Raw genomic sequence first — 15822 nt, forward strand, 5'->3', positions numbered from 1 at the left:
GCAGGTGGAAAAGCAGATAAAAGCGCTGAAAATGCATCTAAAACGCGGTAAATACGCATGCGTTTTCAGCGCTAAATTTCTGAAAAAGGCTTTTTTGGTCAAATCAATTAAGCCCAAAACGTGCGTTTAGAACTGCAAGTAGATGAACGCAAAGTGGGGCCCTAGCCTTATACGAGTTGATCATGCTGCCTGTGGTTCTGAATCAGCTAACAGATTCCTTTTAAAGGGAACCTGTCACCAGGTTTTTCCCTTATGAGCTACGGTCACCAGTAGTGAGCTCTTATATATGACATGTTAGAATACTGTATATAAGAGCCCAGGCCGCTCTGTAGAACGAAAAAAAAAACACCTTTATTATACTCACCTAGGCAGCAGTCCAGTCCGATGGGTGTCGCTGCTCTTGGTCCGGTGCTTCTTCCATCTGGTGTGATCGCCGTTCTCCTGCCCAGCCTTGTGTGCAAGACGTATCCTGCGTCATTCACACAGAGGCCTACATTGCACTCCTGCGCATGCGCACTTTGATCTGCCCGGCTAAGGATCATATTGGATCAAAATGGAGGCCTCTCTGTGAATGATGCAGGACACGTCATGCACACGAGGCTAAGCAGGAGGACGGCGATCACACAAGATTGAGAGCAGCAAAACCCTTTGGACCGGACCGCCCCCAGGTGAGTATTTTAAAGGTGTTTTTTACATTATACTGAGCAGCCTGGGTCTTATATACAGTATTCTGGAATGCCGGATATAAGAGCTCACTGTTGGTGGCTACAGCTCATAAGTGAAAAACCTGGTGACAGGTTCCCTTTATCATAACACATATAATGTGTGATGACATACAGTACATGTTATAGACTATCATACAGTGTAATAAAATGTAGTTTTTTTCATCCCAGTGTAAATTCATCCATATATTTTATATGCACAAAGACAATAGATAAAACACAATGACCAACAGTCATTAGGACATATTTTTGGCACATACTTTATGTGGTCATGAAAGCGGCATAGAAGCTGTACAGTTCCTCTGTGTTTCGCCATATAATACTCCATCAAGTGTAGAGACCTTTATGCACATAATATCATACGTGCTGGTTCCTCACAAGTTACAGAGCTGTCGATCCTCATTAGTCTGCAGATACTCTGTGTTCTTATGAAATTTGGCAAGTGATTTACTGCACCGCCTATGAGCACTACTCATTATCTATACTGTATGCAATGGGGCAGATCTACTAAAACAGTAGACTAGTTGTAGACTAGACAGGCTTAAATTGCCTCAAATTTATCAAAGAAGACCATGCTGAATGATTCGTCTGTCACACCGTAAGACTGTTCTTTCTAAGTTTACACCATCGATTAGTTGGCTTACTTTGCCGGTGCCACAGTTTAGGCAATACCCTTTCCCTCTCAAGCCACATCCCTACAGGCCACAGCTCTTTGACATGAGAGCTAGGAAAAAACACGTAATATGTGAAACAATGCGCGTAATATATTTATAACCAAATTAAACCACAATTAGGTGCATTTAGCTTAGTAAATTTGCACCAATAAATCCGTAGAAAAAAACTACAGGACATTGTTGCAGTAGCCATGTTAGTAGTCCAAGGCTGCCGGACAAGAGCAATGTGAACTTCCTCCCACCCGCCGGCATAGTCGGCTTCTCTTCTGATTATTAGCCTCAGCACAAGGCCATGTGTGCATCACGCCAAAATGAGGACATTGCACCAGGAATACAAAGCAGAAGAGACGTCAGGGATGCTGGCAAGTAGGATGAGGTGCACAGGGCTTAAAGGGGTATTCCCATCTTCAAGATCCTATACCAATATGTAGTAGCTAAAATAATAATAATAATATATGCAAATACCTATAATTAGAAATGTGGTATAGTTCTTCTGATATAGCTATTAGCCATGTCTCCCATGTCTCTTACCTCATGGGCAGCGTCTTAAGGCTGCTTTACATGCTGCAATTAGTCGTGCGATTGCATTTGCGATCGCACCCGCCCCCATCATTTGTGCGGCATGGGCAATTTCTTGCCCGGGTCGCACAATACTGTAACCCCCAGTCACATGCACTTACCTTCCAAACGACCTCGCTGTGGGCGGCGAACATCCACTTCCTGAAGGGGGAGGGACGTTCGGCGTCACAGGCGATGTCTCACAGCGGCTGGCCAATAGAAGCAGAGGGGCGGAGATGAGCGGGACGTAAACATCCCGCCCACCTCCTTCCTTCCGCATTGCCGGCGGCCGCAGGTAAGCTGCAGTTCATCGTTCCCGGGTGTCACACGGAGCGATGTGTGCTGCCTCGGGAACAATGAACAACCGGACGTTCGATTTTTAGAAAATGAGCGACGTGTCAACGATGAACGAGAAGGTGAGTATTTCTGCTTGTTCATAGCTGTCACACGCTACGATATCACTAACGATGCCGGATGTGCGTCACTTACGATGTGACCCCGATGACATCTCGTTAGATATATCGTAGCGTGTAAAGCCCGCTTTAGGTATCCATGGTTATAACCACAAGCAAATAACTGTCACTATATGATTGGACCTAACCATGGATACCTAAGATCCTGCACATGAGGTAAAAGACATGGGAGACATGGCTAATGACTATATCTGGAGAACTATACTACATTTCTAATTGGAGGTATTTACTAAAATTACTATTATTATTATTATTATTATTATTAATAGACCTACTATATATTGGGATAGGATTTTAGAGATGGGAATAAAGGGTGCTTTACACGCTGCAACATCGCTAAGGATATATCGTCGGGGTCACGTCGTTAGTGACGCACATCCGGCGTCGTTAGCAACATCGCAGCGTGTGACACCTAGGAGTGACGATCAACGATCGCAAAAACTTCAAAAATCGTTGATTGTTGACACGTCGCTCCTTTTCATAATATCATTGGTGGTGCATGCCGCTGGTTGTTCGTTGTTCCTGCGGCATCACACATCGCTATGTGTGACACCGCAGGAACGACGAACATCTCCTTACCTGTGTCCACCGGCAATGAGGAAGGAAGAAGGTGGGCGTGATGTGTCGACCAATCATCTCCGCTCCTCCTCTGCTATTGGGCGGCCACTTAGTGACGCCGCTGCAGCAACAGCGCCTTCGCTAAGCAGGTATGTGCGTGTGACGCTGCCGTAGCGATATTGTTCGCTACGGCAGCGATCACCACATATCGCAAGAACGACGGGGGCGGGTGCTCTCGCTTGCGACATCGCTAGCAATCGCTAGCGATGTCGCAGCGTGTAAAGCACCCTTTACCCTTTAAGTCAATCAGCTATGGACTACCAACTTGATCCTGTGTCTTGTTAGTTGTTGGTGCCCTATGACAGTTCCATTTAAAAAAAATAAAAGGAGCGTTCTATCAATGTGCCTATAAAACAGAAAGAGTTGGTCCAAATCCGCCAGTGATCGTCTATGACAATGAGAGTACATGAGGTGGACAGAATATCAGCCTTCATATTCACAGATTCGATTCTGCCAGTGATCTCCGCCTTCCAACAACCGTCTCAGTACTCCGGAGGCAGTAAGCATAATGCGCCCCACACCATTCAACGCTGCTGACAAAACCCGCAGTACCTCCCTGATAGAGAAAAAAAATCACATAAATGTCAGAAGACCACCATAAACCAACATTATGACACAATGGTGAAATATTTTCAAGCAATAAAATCAAAATAGTAATGATATCTAAATAAATACATGACGTAAAATGATTAATCTGCTTCTCTGCTCTTAAGGTCCCCTTCTTTTTTATATGTACCAGAACCACAGACATACACAGACCCATTAACATGAATAGGTCTGCGCACACAAGTGATTTCTCACTGACCGTGTGTCCATGCTGAGTACACGCATATCTGTGTGTTCCTCATGGAGACAAGTACTTTTTTCTCTGGCATCACTGGTGTCACACGGACCACACAGTGGTGTCATCCATGTAATACGTACCAGAGAAAACACGTGTCTGTGAAATAAAATGATTTTCTGTACCCCCCTGTCTCCAGCGTTGCTGTCTTCAGTGCTGTGGTCTTCGGCTTCAGGGCCCACTTATTATGCTCATTGCATATTCACTGCATCTTGAACCCGGAAGCAAGTCTGACCGCAGTGCAGGAGGCATCAGCACCACGGATAGCAGCGCCAGGGACAGGTGAGTATAAGTGCCTGATCTCCAAGTGCTATCACGGATAGCACACAGAGAACACACGTGTGCCAAACTATCGGCACACAGAGGGCCATACTCACCTATAACACGTCAGTGAAAAACGTTTGTCTTTTTCACTGTCGTGTGAAAGAGGCCTAAGACGGCATTTTTTCCCCCCAAGTTTATTAGAAAAGAAAAAACCCTTCAAATGCAGTTTTAAGTAAAACACAAATAATAAACCTGACTGTTGTTAAGGATCATGGCATAGTGTAGATTAGAGAACACAAGGGCAGTTGCCCAAGGCCAAAAATTCTCCGGCGTGCCAAATTAATTTATTCTTTTTCTTTTGAAATTTTGTGCCAATGAGAAGCAGCATCACTAACACTGAAAGGCATCTAGGGCAGGGCAATATCTGTCTGGATGTCCAGGATCTCTGGGCAAGCGCCATTTTGGACTTAAGCGGGCTTTACATGCTGCGATATCGGTACCGATATCGCTAGCGTGGGTACCCGCCCCGATCTGTTATGCGACACGGGCAAATCGCTGCCCATGCCGCACAACATCGCCCAGCCCCTTCACACGTACTTATCTGCCCGGCAACGTTGCTGTGACCGGCGAACCGCCTCCTTTGTAAGGGGGCGGTTCGTTCAGCATCACAGCGACGTCACAGCTGCGTCACTGAACCGCCGCCCAATGGAAGCGGAGGGGCAGAGATGAGCGGGACGTAACATCCCGCCCACCTCCTTCCTTCCGCATAGCGGCCGGGAGGCAGGTAAGGAGAGCTTCCTCATTCCTGCAGTGTCACACGGAGCGATGTGCACTGCCGCAGGAACGAGGAACAACTTCGTTACTGCTGCAGTAACGATATTTGAGAATGAACCCCCATGTCACCGATGAGCGATTTTGCACGTTTTTGCGACGATGCAAAATCGCTCACAGGTGTCACACGCAACGGCATCGCTAATGTGGCCGGATGTGCGTCACCAATTCCGTGACCCCAACAACTTCGCATTAGCGATGGCGTAGCGTGTAAAGCCCCCTTTAATGCCACAGACTTTCTGACCCACCATTATTCACTTTCAGGGACACAATCTGCTATGTAGGCCTATAAGATGACAGCATCCTGGCACAGGCGGCTAAAGGATGTCACTGCATTGTTCCGCATGTGCCAGGTCATTCTAATTGCCGGGGAGAAGAGGACTAGGTCACTTGGATTAGATGAGTAAAGAGTTACATTTTTTGGTGGGAAGTGGCACAAAGTTGCCATTATTAATTTTGGAGGTCTGGAAGCATCATTACTTTTTAAGTGGAGGGCATTAATTCTTTCTACTGTAAACGGAGGGTGCAGATGGTATTATTTTCTTTAAGCGAACACCCAGGAGCTACAGTATTATTACTGGTTCAAGGGCACAATACTTGTTTTACCACAGATGATAGCACCTCATACTGCACCATTGCTGTGGATTTTCCATCTGGATTTGTTATTACAGTAACATCAAAGTGAATGAAATGGATTAAATCTCATTTACACACTAGGTAAAAAAAATCCACAGCATGACATTTCTTTTTGTGGATTTTCACCCTTTGAGATGCATAAAATCTGCAGCAAAACTTTAAAAAATATCTGCATATGAAGTGACGGAAAGGAAAAACAATGGCGCAGATAGGGTTTTATCTATTATTCAAAAGTTGAGTTAATAGCGTGGAGCTGCTCACCTTAGGAGGTTGTAATAAGTCATAACCGCTATGAGCGCATAGAAACACGGCTGCCGTGGCCCTTGTGGAAGATCAAAGGAGAAAATAAAGAAAAGGGTTAACAATCCGCGCTGCCGTGAAGAATCCAAAGGACTTGTAAAGTTGACCAGTGATTTTTTTCAATGCGTTTCGGAGATCGCAGTCTCCTTCATCAGGAAATCACTTATGTACATCTGAGATTTCCTGATGAAGGAGAATGGGATCTCCGAAATGCGTTGAATAAAATTACTAGTCAACTTTACAAGTTCTTTGGATTCTTCACGGCAGCGCGGATTGTTACCCCTTTTATCCATTTTCTCCTTTCAACAATATCTGAATGTCATATGCTTGTATTATTCGCATTATTAAAGGAAGCTTTATATCCACTGATATTGTAAAGTACAGTAGTTAATATCCACTAACTGGAACTCTCACTAACATTCTCGTAAAGGGGTCTTGTTTTTGGCATAATACTGATTACCTTCCTGAAGATTTCTAAAAATAATTATACTCCTACAAGAAAAAAAACAAAACTAGAAACTTTGTTCTTCATATTCACATTGTTTTATAGTCATCCTACTTACTGACCTGATCACTTTCTTTGGTCCTAGGCACTGGAAGTCACAGCTCATGGAATACAAGCCATAGAAGGTGGCCTTTACATTTAGACTGCCAAAAAGATCGCGTGGGTTCAGCTTGTATACATCAAATGTGATTCGTGCAATATCCCGACTGTTCTTTGGTTTCTCTTGTTTCAAAGAATAAGACAACACCCCCTATCGGAAAGACAGGGTGTTTATATCTAATGGTCCAACTAGGCTGCAAAATGTCAAACAGGTTGTCCACTAATTTGACATTGATGGCCTATCCTTAAGGCCGCTTTACACGCTGCGACATCGCTAGCATCAGCTAGTGATGTCGCGTGCGATAGCACCCGCCCCTGTTGGTGGCACGATATGTGGTGATCGCTGCCGTAGCGAACATTATCGCTACGGCAGCGTCACACACACATACAGGGGCATGCAAAGGTTGGAGCACCCCTGGTCAAGTTTACTGATATTCTGAACAATTAAGCAAGTTGAAGATGAAATTATCTGTGAAAGCCATAAAGTTAACGATAACACATATCCTCTGCATTTTAGACAAAAAAAAAAGTTTATATTTTTTACATTTTTAAATTCACAACAAAAAATAAAGTTGGCCAATGCAAAATATTGGGTACCCTGCATGGTTAGTACCCTGCAGCACCCCCTTTGGCATGTATCAAAGCTTGTAAATGTTTTTTGTAGCCAGCCAAGGGTCTTTCAATTCTTGTTTGAGGGATTTTCATGCTTTCTTCCTTAGGAAAAGTTTTCTTGTTCTGTAAGATTCCTGGGTCCTCTTGCATGCATTGCTCTTTTGCGGTCTAGCCACAGATTTTCAATGATCTTCAGATCAGGGAACTGTGAGGGCCATTGTAAAACCTTCAGTTTGTACCTTTTGACATAGGCTAATGTGGATTTTGAATTGTGTTTAGGATCCTTATCCATTTGTAGAAGTCATCCTTTTTTCAACTTCAGCTTTTTACAGATGGTGTTATGTTTGCTTGAAGAATTTGTTAAACTTTAAAGAAGTTGTCCAGTTACCAAAACTGATTTTTTTTTCCTGATAAATCTTGTTAATATGTGCCCCTCAACACATCTATTATGTTTTTTCAGCAAAATTACCTTTTATTGTGCACTAGCAGCACATGCTCATTGCTGGCTCCAGCTCTGATGGGGTTAATCTCTCCTCTGACTTCCTGTGTTCAGTTCCTACAAGTCCCAGAATTCTTTGTGGCTCTAGGGCGGTGTCTAGCTTATCTAACACACCCATTGTGTCTAATACACCCACTCTGCTCTCCGACCAAACCCTCCTCCCTGCCTCTTCCCAGTGGATGTGCACTGAGAGCAATCACACAGAGACAGCAGCAGCTCTACACAGCCAGGGGAAGAAAGTGTGTGTGCGCGTATATACAGTGTATGTGTGCGCGTATATACAGTGTGTGTGCGCGTATATACAGTGTGTGTGCGTATATACAGTGTGTGTGTATATACAGTGTGTGCGTATATACAGTGTGTGCGTATATACAGTGTGTGTATATACAGTGTGTGCGTATATACAGTGTGTGTGCGTATATACAGTGTGTGTGTATATACAGTGTGTGCGTATATACAGTGTGTGTGTGTATATACAGTGTGTGTGTATATACAGTGTGTGTGTGTATATATACAGTGAGTGTGTATGTGTGTGTGTGTTTGTGTATGTATGTCATACTCACCTGTCTGCAGGGTCCCGGTGCCATGCCTGCTTCCAGCCCCTGTCTCGGTACCGCCGCTCTGGCTGTGTGCAGTCTCCCCGGGGCACGTATGAAGCTTGCAGGACCTGGCGGTGGATCATCTGATGCAGTCACCTGACGCATCAGCTGATCGATTCTCGTGGTGTCACCGGCTTTTTCGCGCCCGGCCGGCTATCAGCTGATCCTGCCGTCAGGGGACTTCATCAGCTGATTACCGGCAGCTCCTGCAGTGATGGGCCAGGATCAGACTCCCCTGCAGGAGCTGCCGGTAATCAGCACAGACATGAGTATTTATTTATTTTTTATTTTTTTCTACTGATGCATCAGCTGATTGTATAATCGGCTTTTATACAATCAGCTGATGTATGATGTGATTCACGTAGTTTAACCTGACACATCATTTGATCGCTTTGCCTTCCAGCAAACCGATCAGATGATATTGGATCCGGATTGGACAGCGCGGGACCCTGACCCAGGATTACTGCAGAGGGGGGTTTATTTCAATAAAGATGGAGTCACTAATTGTGTTGTGTTTTATTTCTAATAAAAATATTTTTCTGGTTGTTGTGGTTTTTTTTTATCATTACTAGAAATTCATGGTGGCCATGTCTAATATTGGCGTGACACCATGAATTTCGGGCTTAGGGCTAGCTGATAATATACAGCTAGCCCTAACTCCATTATTACCTAGCTAGCCACCCGGCATCAGGGCAGCTGGAAGAGTTGGATACAGCGCCAGAAGATGGCGCTTCTATGAAAGCGCCATTTTCTGGGGTGGCTGCGGACTGCAATTCGCAGTCGGGGTGCCCAGAAAGCTTGGGCACCCTTCACTGTGGATTCCAATCCCCAGCTGCCTAGTTGTACCCGGCTGGACACCAAAATTAGGCGAAGCTTACGTCATTTTTTTTTAAAATTATTTCATGAAATTCATGAAATAATTAAAAAAAAAAAAGGGCTTCTCTATATTTTTGGTTCCCAGCCGGGTACAAATAGGCAGCTGGGGGTTGGGGGCAGCCCGTACCTGCCTGCTGTACCCGGCTAGCATACAAAAATATGGCGAAGACCATGTCATTTTTTTTTTCTTTTTGGGTAAAAAACTGCATACAGTCCTGGATGGAGGATGCTGAGCCTTGTAGTTCTGCAGCTGCTGTCTGCTCTCCTGCATACACTAGTGAATGGAGGATGCTGAGCCTTGTAGTTCTGCAGCTGCTGTCTGCTCTCCTGCATACACTAGTGAATTGAGGATGCTGAGCCTTGTAGTTCTGCAGCTGCTGTCTGCTCTCCTGCATACACTAGTGAATGGAGGATGCTGAGCCTTGTAGTTCTGCAGCTGCTGTCTGCTCTCCTGCATACACTAGTGAATTGAGGATGCTGAGCCTTGTAGTTCTGCAGCTGCTGTCTGCTCTCCTGCATACACTAGTGAATGGAGGATGCTGAGTCTTGTAGTTCTGCAGCTGCTGTCTGCTCTCCTGCATACACTAGTGAAAGGAGGATGCTGAGCCTTGTAGTTCTGCAGCTGCTGTCTGCTCTCCTGCATACACTAGTGAATGGAGGATGCTGAGCCTTGTAGTTCTGCAGCTGCTGTCTGCTCTCCTGCATACAAAGAACATTTTGAATAAGGAAATGACATCAGACCTTTTTTTTTTTTCATCAACAATCTTTAATGGCTTTCTGCACTGATTAAAAATGCAGTGAGCAAAAACGCAGCAAAAAACGCACCAAATCGTGGCAAAAACGTGACATGCAGCACCGCAGGTGACAGAGCAGAGCAAGTTGGTGACATGCTCTGCTCTGACACATAGTGTGCTGCATGTCACTGTATCCACTCTGGGACTTGTTGTGCAGGTGACCGGATGATACATGTCACTAACTTGCTCCACTCTGTGACTTCTGCTGCATTGTTCCAACTGTATACACTCTCACCTGAACAAGTCTCAGAGTGGGGCAGTTAGTGACATGTATCATCCGGTCACCTGCACAACAAGTCCCAGAGTGGTGAAAGATAGTGACAAGCAGCACACTATGTGTCAGAGCAGAGCATGTCACTGTCTCCACTCTGGGACTTGTTGTGCAGGTGACCGGATGATACATGTCACTAACTGCCCCACTCTGTGATTTCTGCTGCATAGTACCAACTGTATACACTCTCACCTGCACAACAAGTCCCATAGTGGAGACAGTGACATGTAGCATCCGGTCACCTGCACAACAAGTGCCAGAGTGGAGAAAGATAGTGACATGCAGCACACTATGTGTCAGAGCAGAGCATGTCACTGTCTCCACTCCGCTGACCTCACAGCCCGTACAGGCTGCGATGGATGCAGGGGGACACAGAACAAGTAATCGGCCGACACTGGAGTCATCTGATTACTTGGGATGAATGAGAAGTAAAATGGTCTGGTGCTCGATGGGCGAAGCCCATGCCGATTTTTTTTTAAAAAAATTCATTAAAAATAAAAAAACAAAAAAATCACATTGTTTGTGGGCTCCCGCTGCATTTTCTATTGCTAAGGGTAACCAAAGCAGCTACTGGCTGCTAACCCCCGCTGCTTGGTGTTACTTTCACTGGCAATAGAAATGCAGGGAAGCATTTTTTTTTATAAAGGTTTTTCCCTGAAAACGTTTTTAGGAAAATAACGCGGGCTTCGCCATATTTTTGTATGCTAGCCAGGTACAGCAGGCAGCTACGGGCTGCCCCCAACCCCCAGCTGCCTAGTTGTACCCGGCTGGGAACCAAAAATATAGAGAAGCCCTTTTTTTTCATGAATTTCATGAAATAATTAAAAAAAAAAAAATGATGTGGGCTTCGCCAAATTTTTGAGTCCAGCCAGGTACAACTAGGCAGCTGGGGATTGGAATCCACAGTGCAGGGTGTCCAAACTTTCTGGGCCCCCCACTGCGAATTGCAGTCCACAGCTGCCCCAGAAAATGGCGCTTTCATAGAAGCGCCATCTTCAGGCGCTGTATCCAACTCTTCCAGTGGCCCTGGTGGCAGGTGGCACGCTGGGTAATAAGGGGTTAATACCAGCTATGTTTTACCAGCTGGTATAAAGCCCGAGATTCTTAATGTCAGGCCAAGTTTAACCTGGCTGTGAGGTAAATCCGGAGATATGACGATAAATCATGACATTCAAGTCATGTCAGGAAGCCCTCTCCTGGTGTCACCCCCCCCCCCCTTCCCTTCACACAACTGGTTTAGCAACAAATCCATGGCCATGTCCTGTGATATTGAAATGAGGTGGCTTAGGGACAATGGACACAGGATGACTCCCTGCCGTCACCCTGTAGTGGGGGCTGCTAGCTAGTTAGCAAGGCTATGGAAATAGCCAGACAGAACGACTCCAGTAAAAAATGGTTCATATCTCGCAAGCCATATTTCCGATAAATATGGCAACCATAAAAATGGTGTCTCCGCATGTGGACGATGCCGGCACACCCTTTTTATGGGAGCAGGACATTGGGAAATGCCCCAGGCGTGATATCAGCCAATGGGGAACTGGCAGACAGGTCATGAGTCCCCTCGTTCTGTAGCTAAATTCATAACTGTCACAATGAGAGCATTGGCGTCCGCCTACGACGCTCCCAGGCAAAGTTATGGCCAATATCCCCTTGGCTGGATAATTCTGATCCATGCAGGGGGAGTGGCAGTGCTTCCCTGTGAGGTCACTAAGGTAGGAGGGGACCTGGATCTGCCCAGGTTGATAACCCTACTTCGGCCATTTTCCAGCGTTCTTCTCGCTGGGGGCACGTGTAGGAAACATCTGTGGGAGTTCCTGGAAACCTGGTCTACAGCGCCCCCCTGTGGCCAGACGCAACAAGGTAACTGATTGAACTGTGTATGCCTGTTTGTAACCCATGCTTTATCTGTAACTGTACTCTGACATATGTATATTCTGTAGATTCCCTATTGTATATATTGTAGTTTCTAGTGTGCTTTAGGCTGATTAAATTATATAATTAATCTTGGGCTGCTCTGTTATCTCGATCTTGAATCCCACGTCTGTGTGTTCGGCTAATAGTTACCGTGAAGCGGTTGGTGGCAGCGAGTTTGTGCCAAGGATTATTGTGGGGAGGCCAGTGAGATTCGGGGAGATTTTATATATTCCGCCCGCGGAGGTCGGGGGAATATATACCCTACTCTCACCGGGGACCCTTCAATAATCGGCATAAGTAGTATAGCGGCCTCCTTGCTTATCGTCGGGCAATTCCATAATTGGCCTGACTATAAGAGGGGCGCTAGAGAGCGCATCACGTGCTCTGTCTGTCGGTCGGGAGGTATAAAGGAGGGGTGACCCCCCACTTGTTACACCCCGATTGTGACGTACTGGTAGCCAGCGCGGGGGATTTCTGAGTGACCCCCCCCGGTGGTTTGTGACATATTGGTGGCAAGCGGTGGGATCGAGATAATAGTGTGTGTGAGTGTGAGACCCATACTCCCAGACACTAAAGACTGCCTGCAGCAGCTGTGGCTGCTGGGGTCTTCAGACCAGCTCAACACTAGAGTGTCAGAGTGCAGATACTGTAAGGTGTGTGGAGGCATCAGGTGTCAGTTCTGTGTCAGTGACCAAAGTCTGCAACAATGGCTGATAGCACCAGGAGCAAAGCCAAAGGAATGGCCGATGCTCAGGCCAGAGACGATGAGGAGGTTGTCCACGAGCCCTCCAGGAGCCCGACGCCAGAGAACAGCTCTGCAGAGGACATCGCACAACCTGGGACTGCTGGACAAGATGAGGAGGAGCTCGCCCAAGGTTCCTCAACGAGCCAGATGCCAGCCCTCCGCTCTGCAATGGACAGTGAAGCACCAGGCTCCGCAGCGGGCCGCAGATCACCACGTGCCATTCCACCGAGCCTGGGAGGCTCGGATAGCCTTCTTCAAATGGCTATGGCCCTTCTCCAGGCTGGAGACCGGGATACCTACGAGATACTCATGGCAGAGCGCAGGGCAGAGCGGCAGGCAGCGCGTGAAGAGCGCCAGGCAGAGCGTGACTACCAGCTGCAGCTAGCTCAGCTCCGGCCCTCATCAGCCACACGTGACCTTCAAGACACCAAACTTCCAAAGGTCCGTGTTGAGGACTTCCCAGTGCTGGAGAAGGATGGAGACTTGGACTCTTTCTTGACTGCTTTTGAGCGGACTTGCTTGCAGCACCATCTGAACAAGGACCAGTGGGCCAAATACCTGACCCCCCGTTTAAGGGGTAAGGCCCTGGATATCCTTGGGGACTTGCCTGCTGAGGCAGATCAGGGCTACGACACCATCAAGCGGGCCCTGATCCAACAGTACAACCTCACCCCGGAGTCCTACCGCAAGAAGTTCCGGAGCCTACAGAAGGGACCAAAGGACTCCTGGGCTGACCACCGGCGGGCACTTGCCCGAGCTGCCGACCACTGGACCCAAGGCCTGCAGCTTTCCACCGGACCGGAGATCCTGGACTTGTTCATCACGGAGCAACTCTTGTGGAACTGCCCTGAGGATCTCCGCCAGTTCATCCGAGACCAGAAGCCAAAGGGATCCACGGCTACAGCTGCCCTTGCCGATGACTACACCAACAACCGGGCCCCTGAGGCCAGGAGAGCGGCCACCAGCAGCACCTGGAGAGGGGGTAAGATGAATTCTGCGACTGCCCCACCTGCCCCTAGACTGCAGGGGGTGTCCCCCTCAACTCCCCTCTCCAGGCCCGTGGCGGAACCAAGACGGTGCCACCAGTGCAACCTACCTGGACACTTCAAGGCCATGTGCCCTCAGCGTCCCAAGGCCCCGGCTCCGTCCCCGTCCCAAGGGCCGCCCAAGGTGTATTGTGTGGGTGGGGGTGGTGGTAGGTCCCTGGACAGCTTCCAACCTGTCACCGTCGGCCAGTCTGTGACCATAGGACTGCGAGACAGCGCCTCGGAGGTGACTCTGGTGCGGCCTGAGATGGTGTCCCCCCAAGACTTGATCCCTGGAAAAACCCTCGCTGTCTCCGGGATTGGAGGCATTGACCCGGCGCTGCCTGTTGCTGACATTTATGTGGACTGGGGCGCAGGGCGAGGGGTGAGGGAGGTGGGGGTAACTGATCGGATCCCTGCAAACGTGCTACTTGGGACAGATTTGGGGCAAATAACCTCCCAGTTTGGCCCCGCCCCAAAGGCTGAACCTTCAGCCAGTGCTGACGTGCCTCCGGACAATGTTAATGTGTTATCTATGAATGATGTAAGGGAGGAGGGAGTGAACTCTGATATTTCTGCTTGCACAGACACCATAGACACACACGCAGCTGCAGCTGTGACAGGGGAGGGGGTCAGAGAAAGGTGTGACAATGCCTCTACAAGTAACCAGCCTGTGAGCTGGGATCTGCTGCCCTCTGCAGGGATAAGCAGAGAGCAGGGTGCTGCAGGGGGAGGACCAGTGTGTGGGGTGGGGGCTACCACAGCAAATGTGGGGTCCCCAGAGATTTCACAGCGGGGTTCTGTTGCTGCAGGGGGGGAACAGGCAGGTGAGATTGGGGCCGGTCCAGGAGCGGAAGTGCTCCCAGGTAAGATCTCGGTGCAGGGTTCCCCCACAACCGGGGTGTCAGGAAGCCAGGTAGGTCTGCCTGAACCGGCGACTTGGTCAGGAACGGAGGAGGAGCAGGCACGACCCACGGTCGCAGCGGCTGTGGCCGCTGTCACCCGCAGTGGGAGTGCTGGAAGCCAAGGGGCCTCCCGGAGGTCCGATAGCTCTTCCCCTTCTGACCAAGTGGCAGCCGAGTCAGGTGGAGGCCAGGACACAGGTCCCGGGGTACTGACCGAAGATGTGACAGTCTCGTCGATTCTGGCCACATCTAGTCAGGGGTTTCAGGCAGCGTTAGAAGCTGACGACAGCCTGAAAGCTCTAAAGGAGCAGGCGGCACAGCCTCCCTCGGACTCGGACCCGGAGCGAGTGGTCTGGGACCAAGGACGGCTGTACCGGGCCACGGTCCAGCAGGGTTCACCGGAGGCGTGGCCCAGGGACCGACAGTTGGTGGTACCCTATCCGTTCCGGACGGAGTTGTTGCGGATCGCGCATGAGATTCCGATGGCCGGACACCTAGGGATCGCTAAGACCAAGGCCAGGTTAAACCAGCATTTCTACTGGCCAAAAATGGGGGCCGATGTGGCTGCCTACTGCCGTTCGTGTGAAACCTGTCAGAGAGTGGGGAAGGCGGGGCCACACCCCAAAGCCCCACTGGTATCTCTGCCAATCATCGATGAGCCTTTCAGGAGGGTGGCTGTGGATCTGGTCGGCCCGCTGGCCATCCCCAGCAGCTCCGGGAAACGCTTCATACTGACGGTAGTGGACTATGCCACCCGGTACCCAGAAGCAGTGGCCTTGTCGTCCATTCGGGCTGACAAGGTGGCCACCGCATTGCTGGAGATTTTCTCCCGAGTGGGTTTTCCCCAGGAAATGCTCACTGACCGGGGGACCCAATTCATGTCCCAGCTGATGGAGGCCCTCTGTAAGCAAGTCCAGGTGCGACATCTGGTGGCCAGCCCGTACCATCCACAGACTAATGGCCTGTGCGAGCGGTTCAATGGCACCTTAAAGCAGATGCTTAAGATGTTGGTCGACTCCCATGGGCGTGACTGGGAGCGGTATCTCCCACACCTGTTATTT

General features: G+C 48.6%; 1 protein-coding gene across 1 annotated transcript in view; it reads right to left on the reverse strand.

The window, feature by feature from the left end:
* Positions 1-1983: 1983 nt before the first annotated feature.
* CIDEB (cell death inducing DFFA like effector b) overlaps positions 1984-15822 on the reverse strand; it is a 30188-nt gene continuing 16349 nt past the window's right edge. The window contains exons 4-5 of the mRNA XM_075335274.1: positions 6485-6672; positions 1984-3601 (exon numbers count right to left, since the gene is read on the reverse strand). Of these exons, the coding sequence (XP_075191389.1) occupies positions 3469-3601; positions 6485-6672 (321 nt within the window). The 3' untranslated portion in view covers positions 1984-3468. The remainder of the gene's footprint in view (positions 3602-6484; positions 6673-15822) is intronic.

Source organism: Anomaloglossus baeobatrachus, chromosome 2 (genome assembly GCF_048569485.1).
Source record: "Anomaloglossus baeobatrachus isolate aAnoBae1 chromosome 2, aAnoBae1.hap1, whole genome shotgun sequence".
Taxonomy (NCBI): domain Eukaryota; kingdom Metazoa; phylum Chordata; class Amphibia; order Anura; family Aromobatidae; genus Anomaloglossus; species Anomaloglossus baeobatrachus.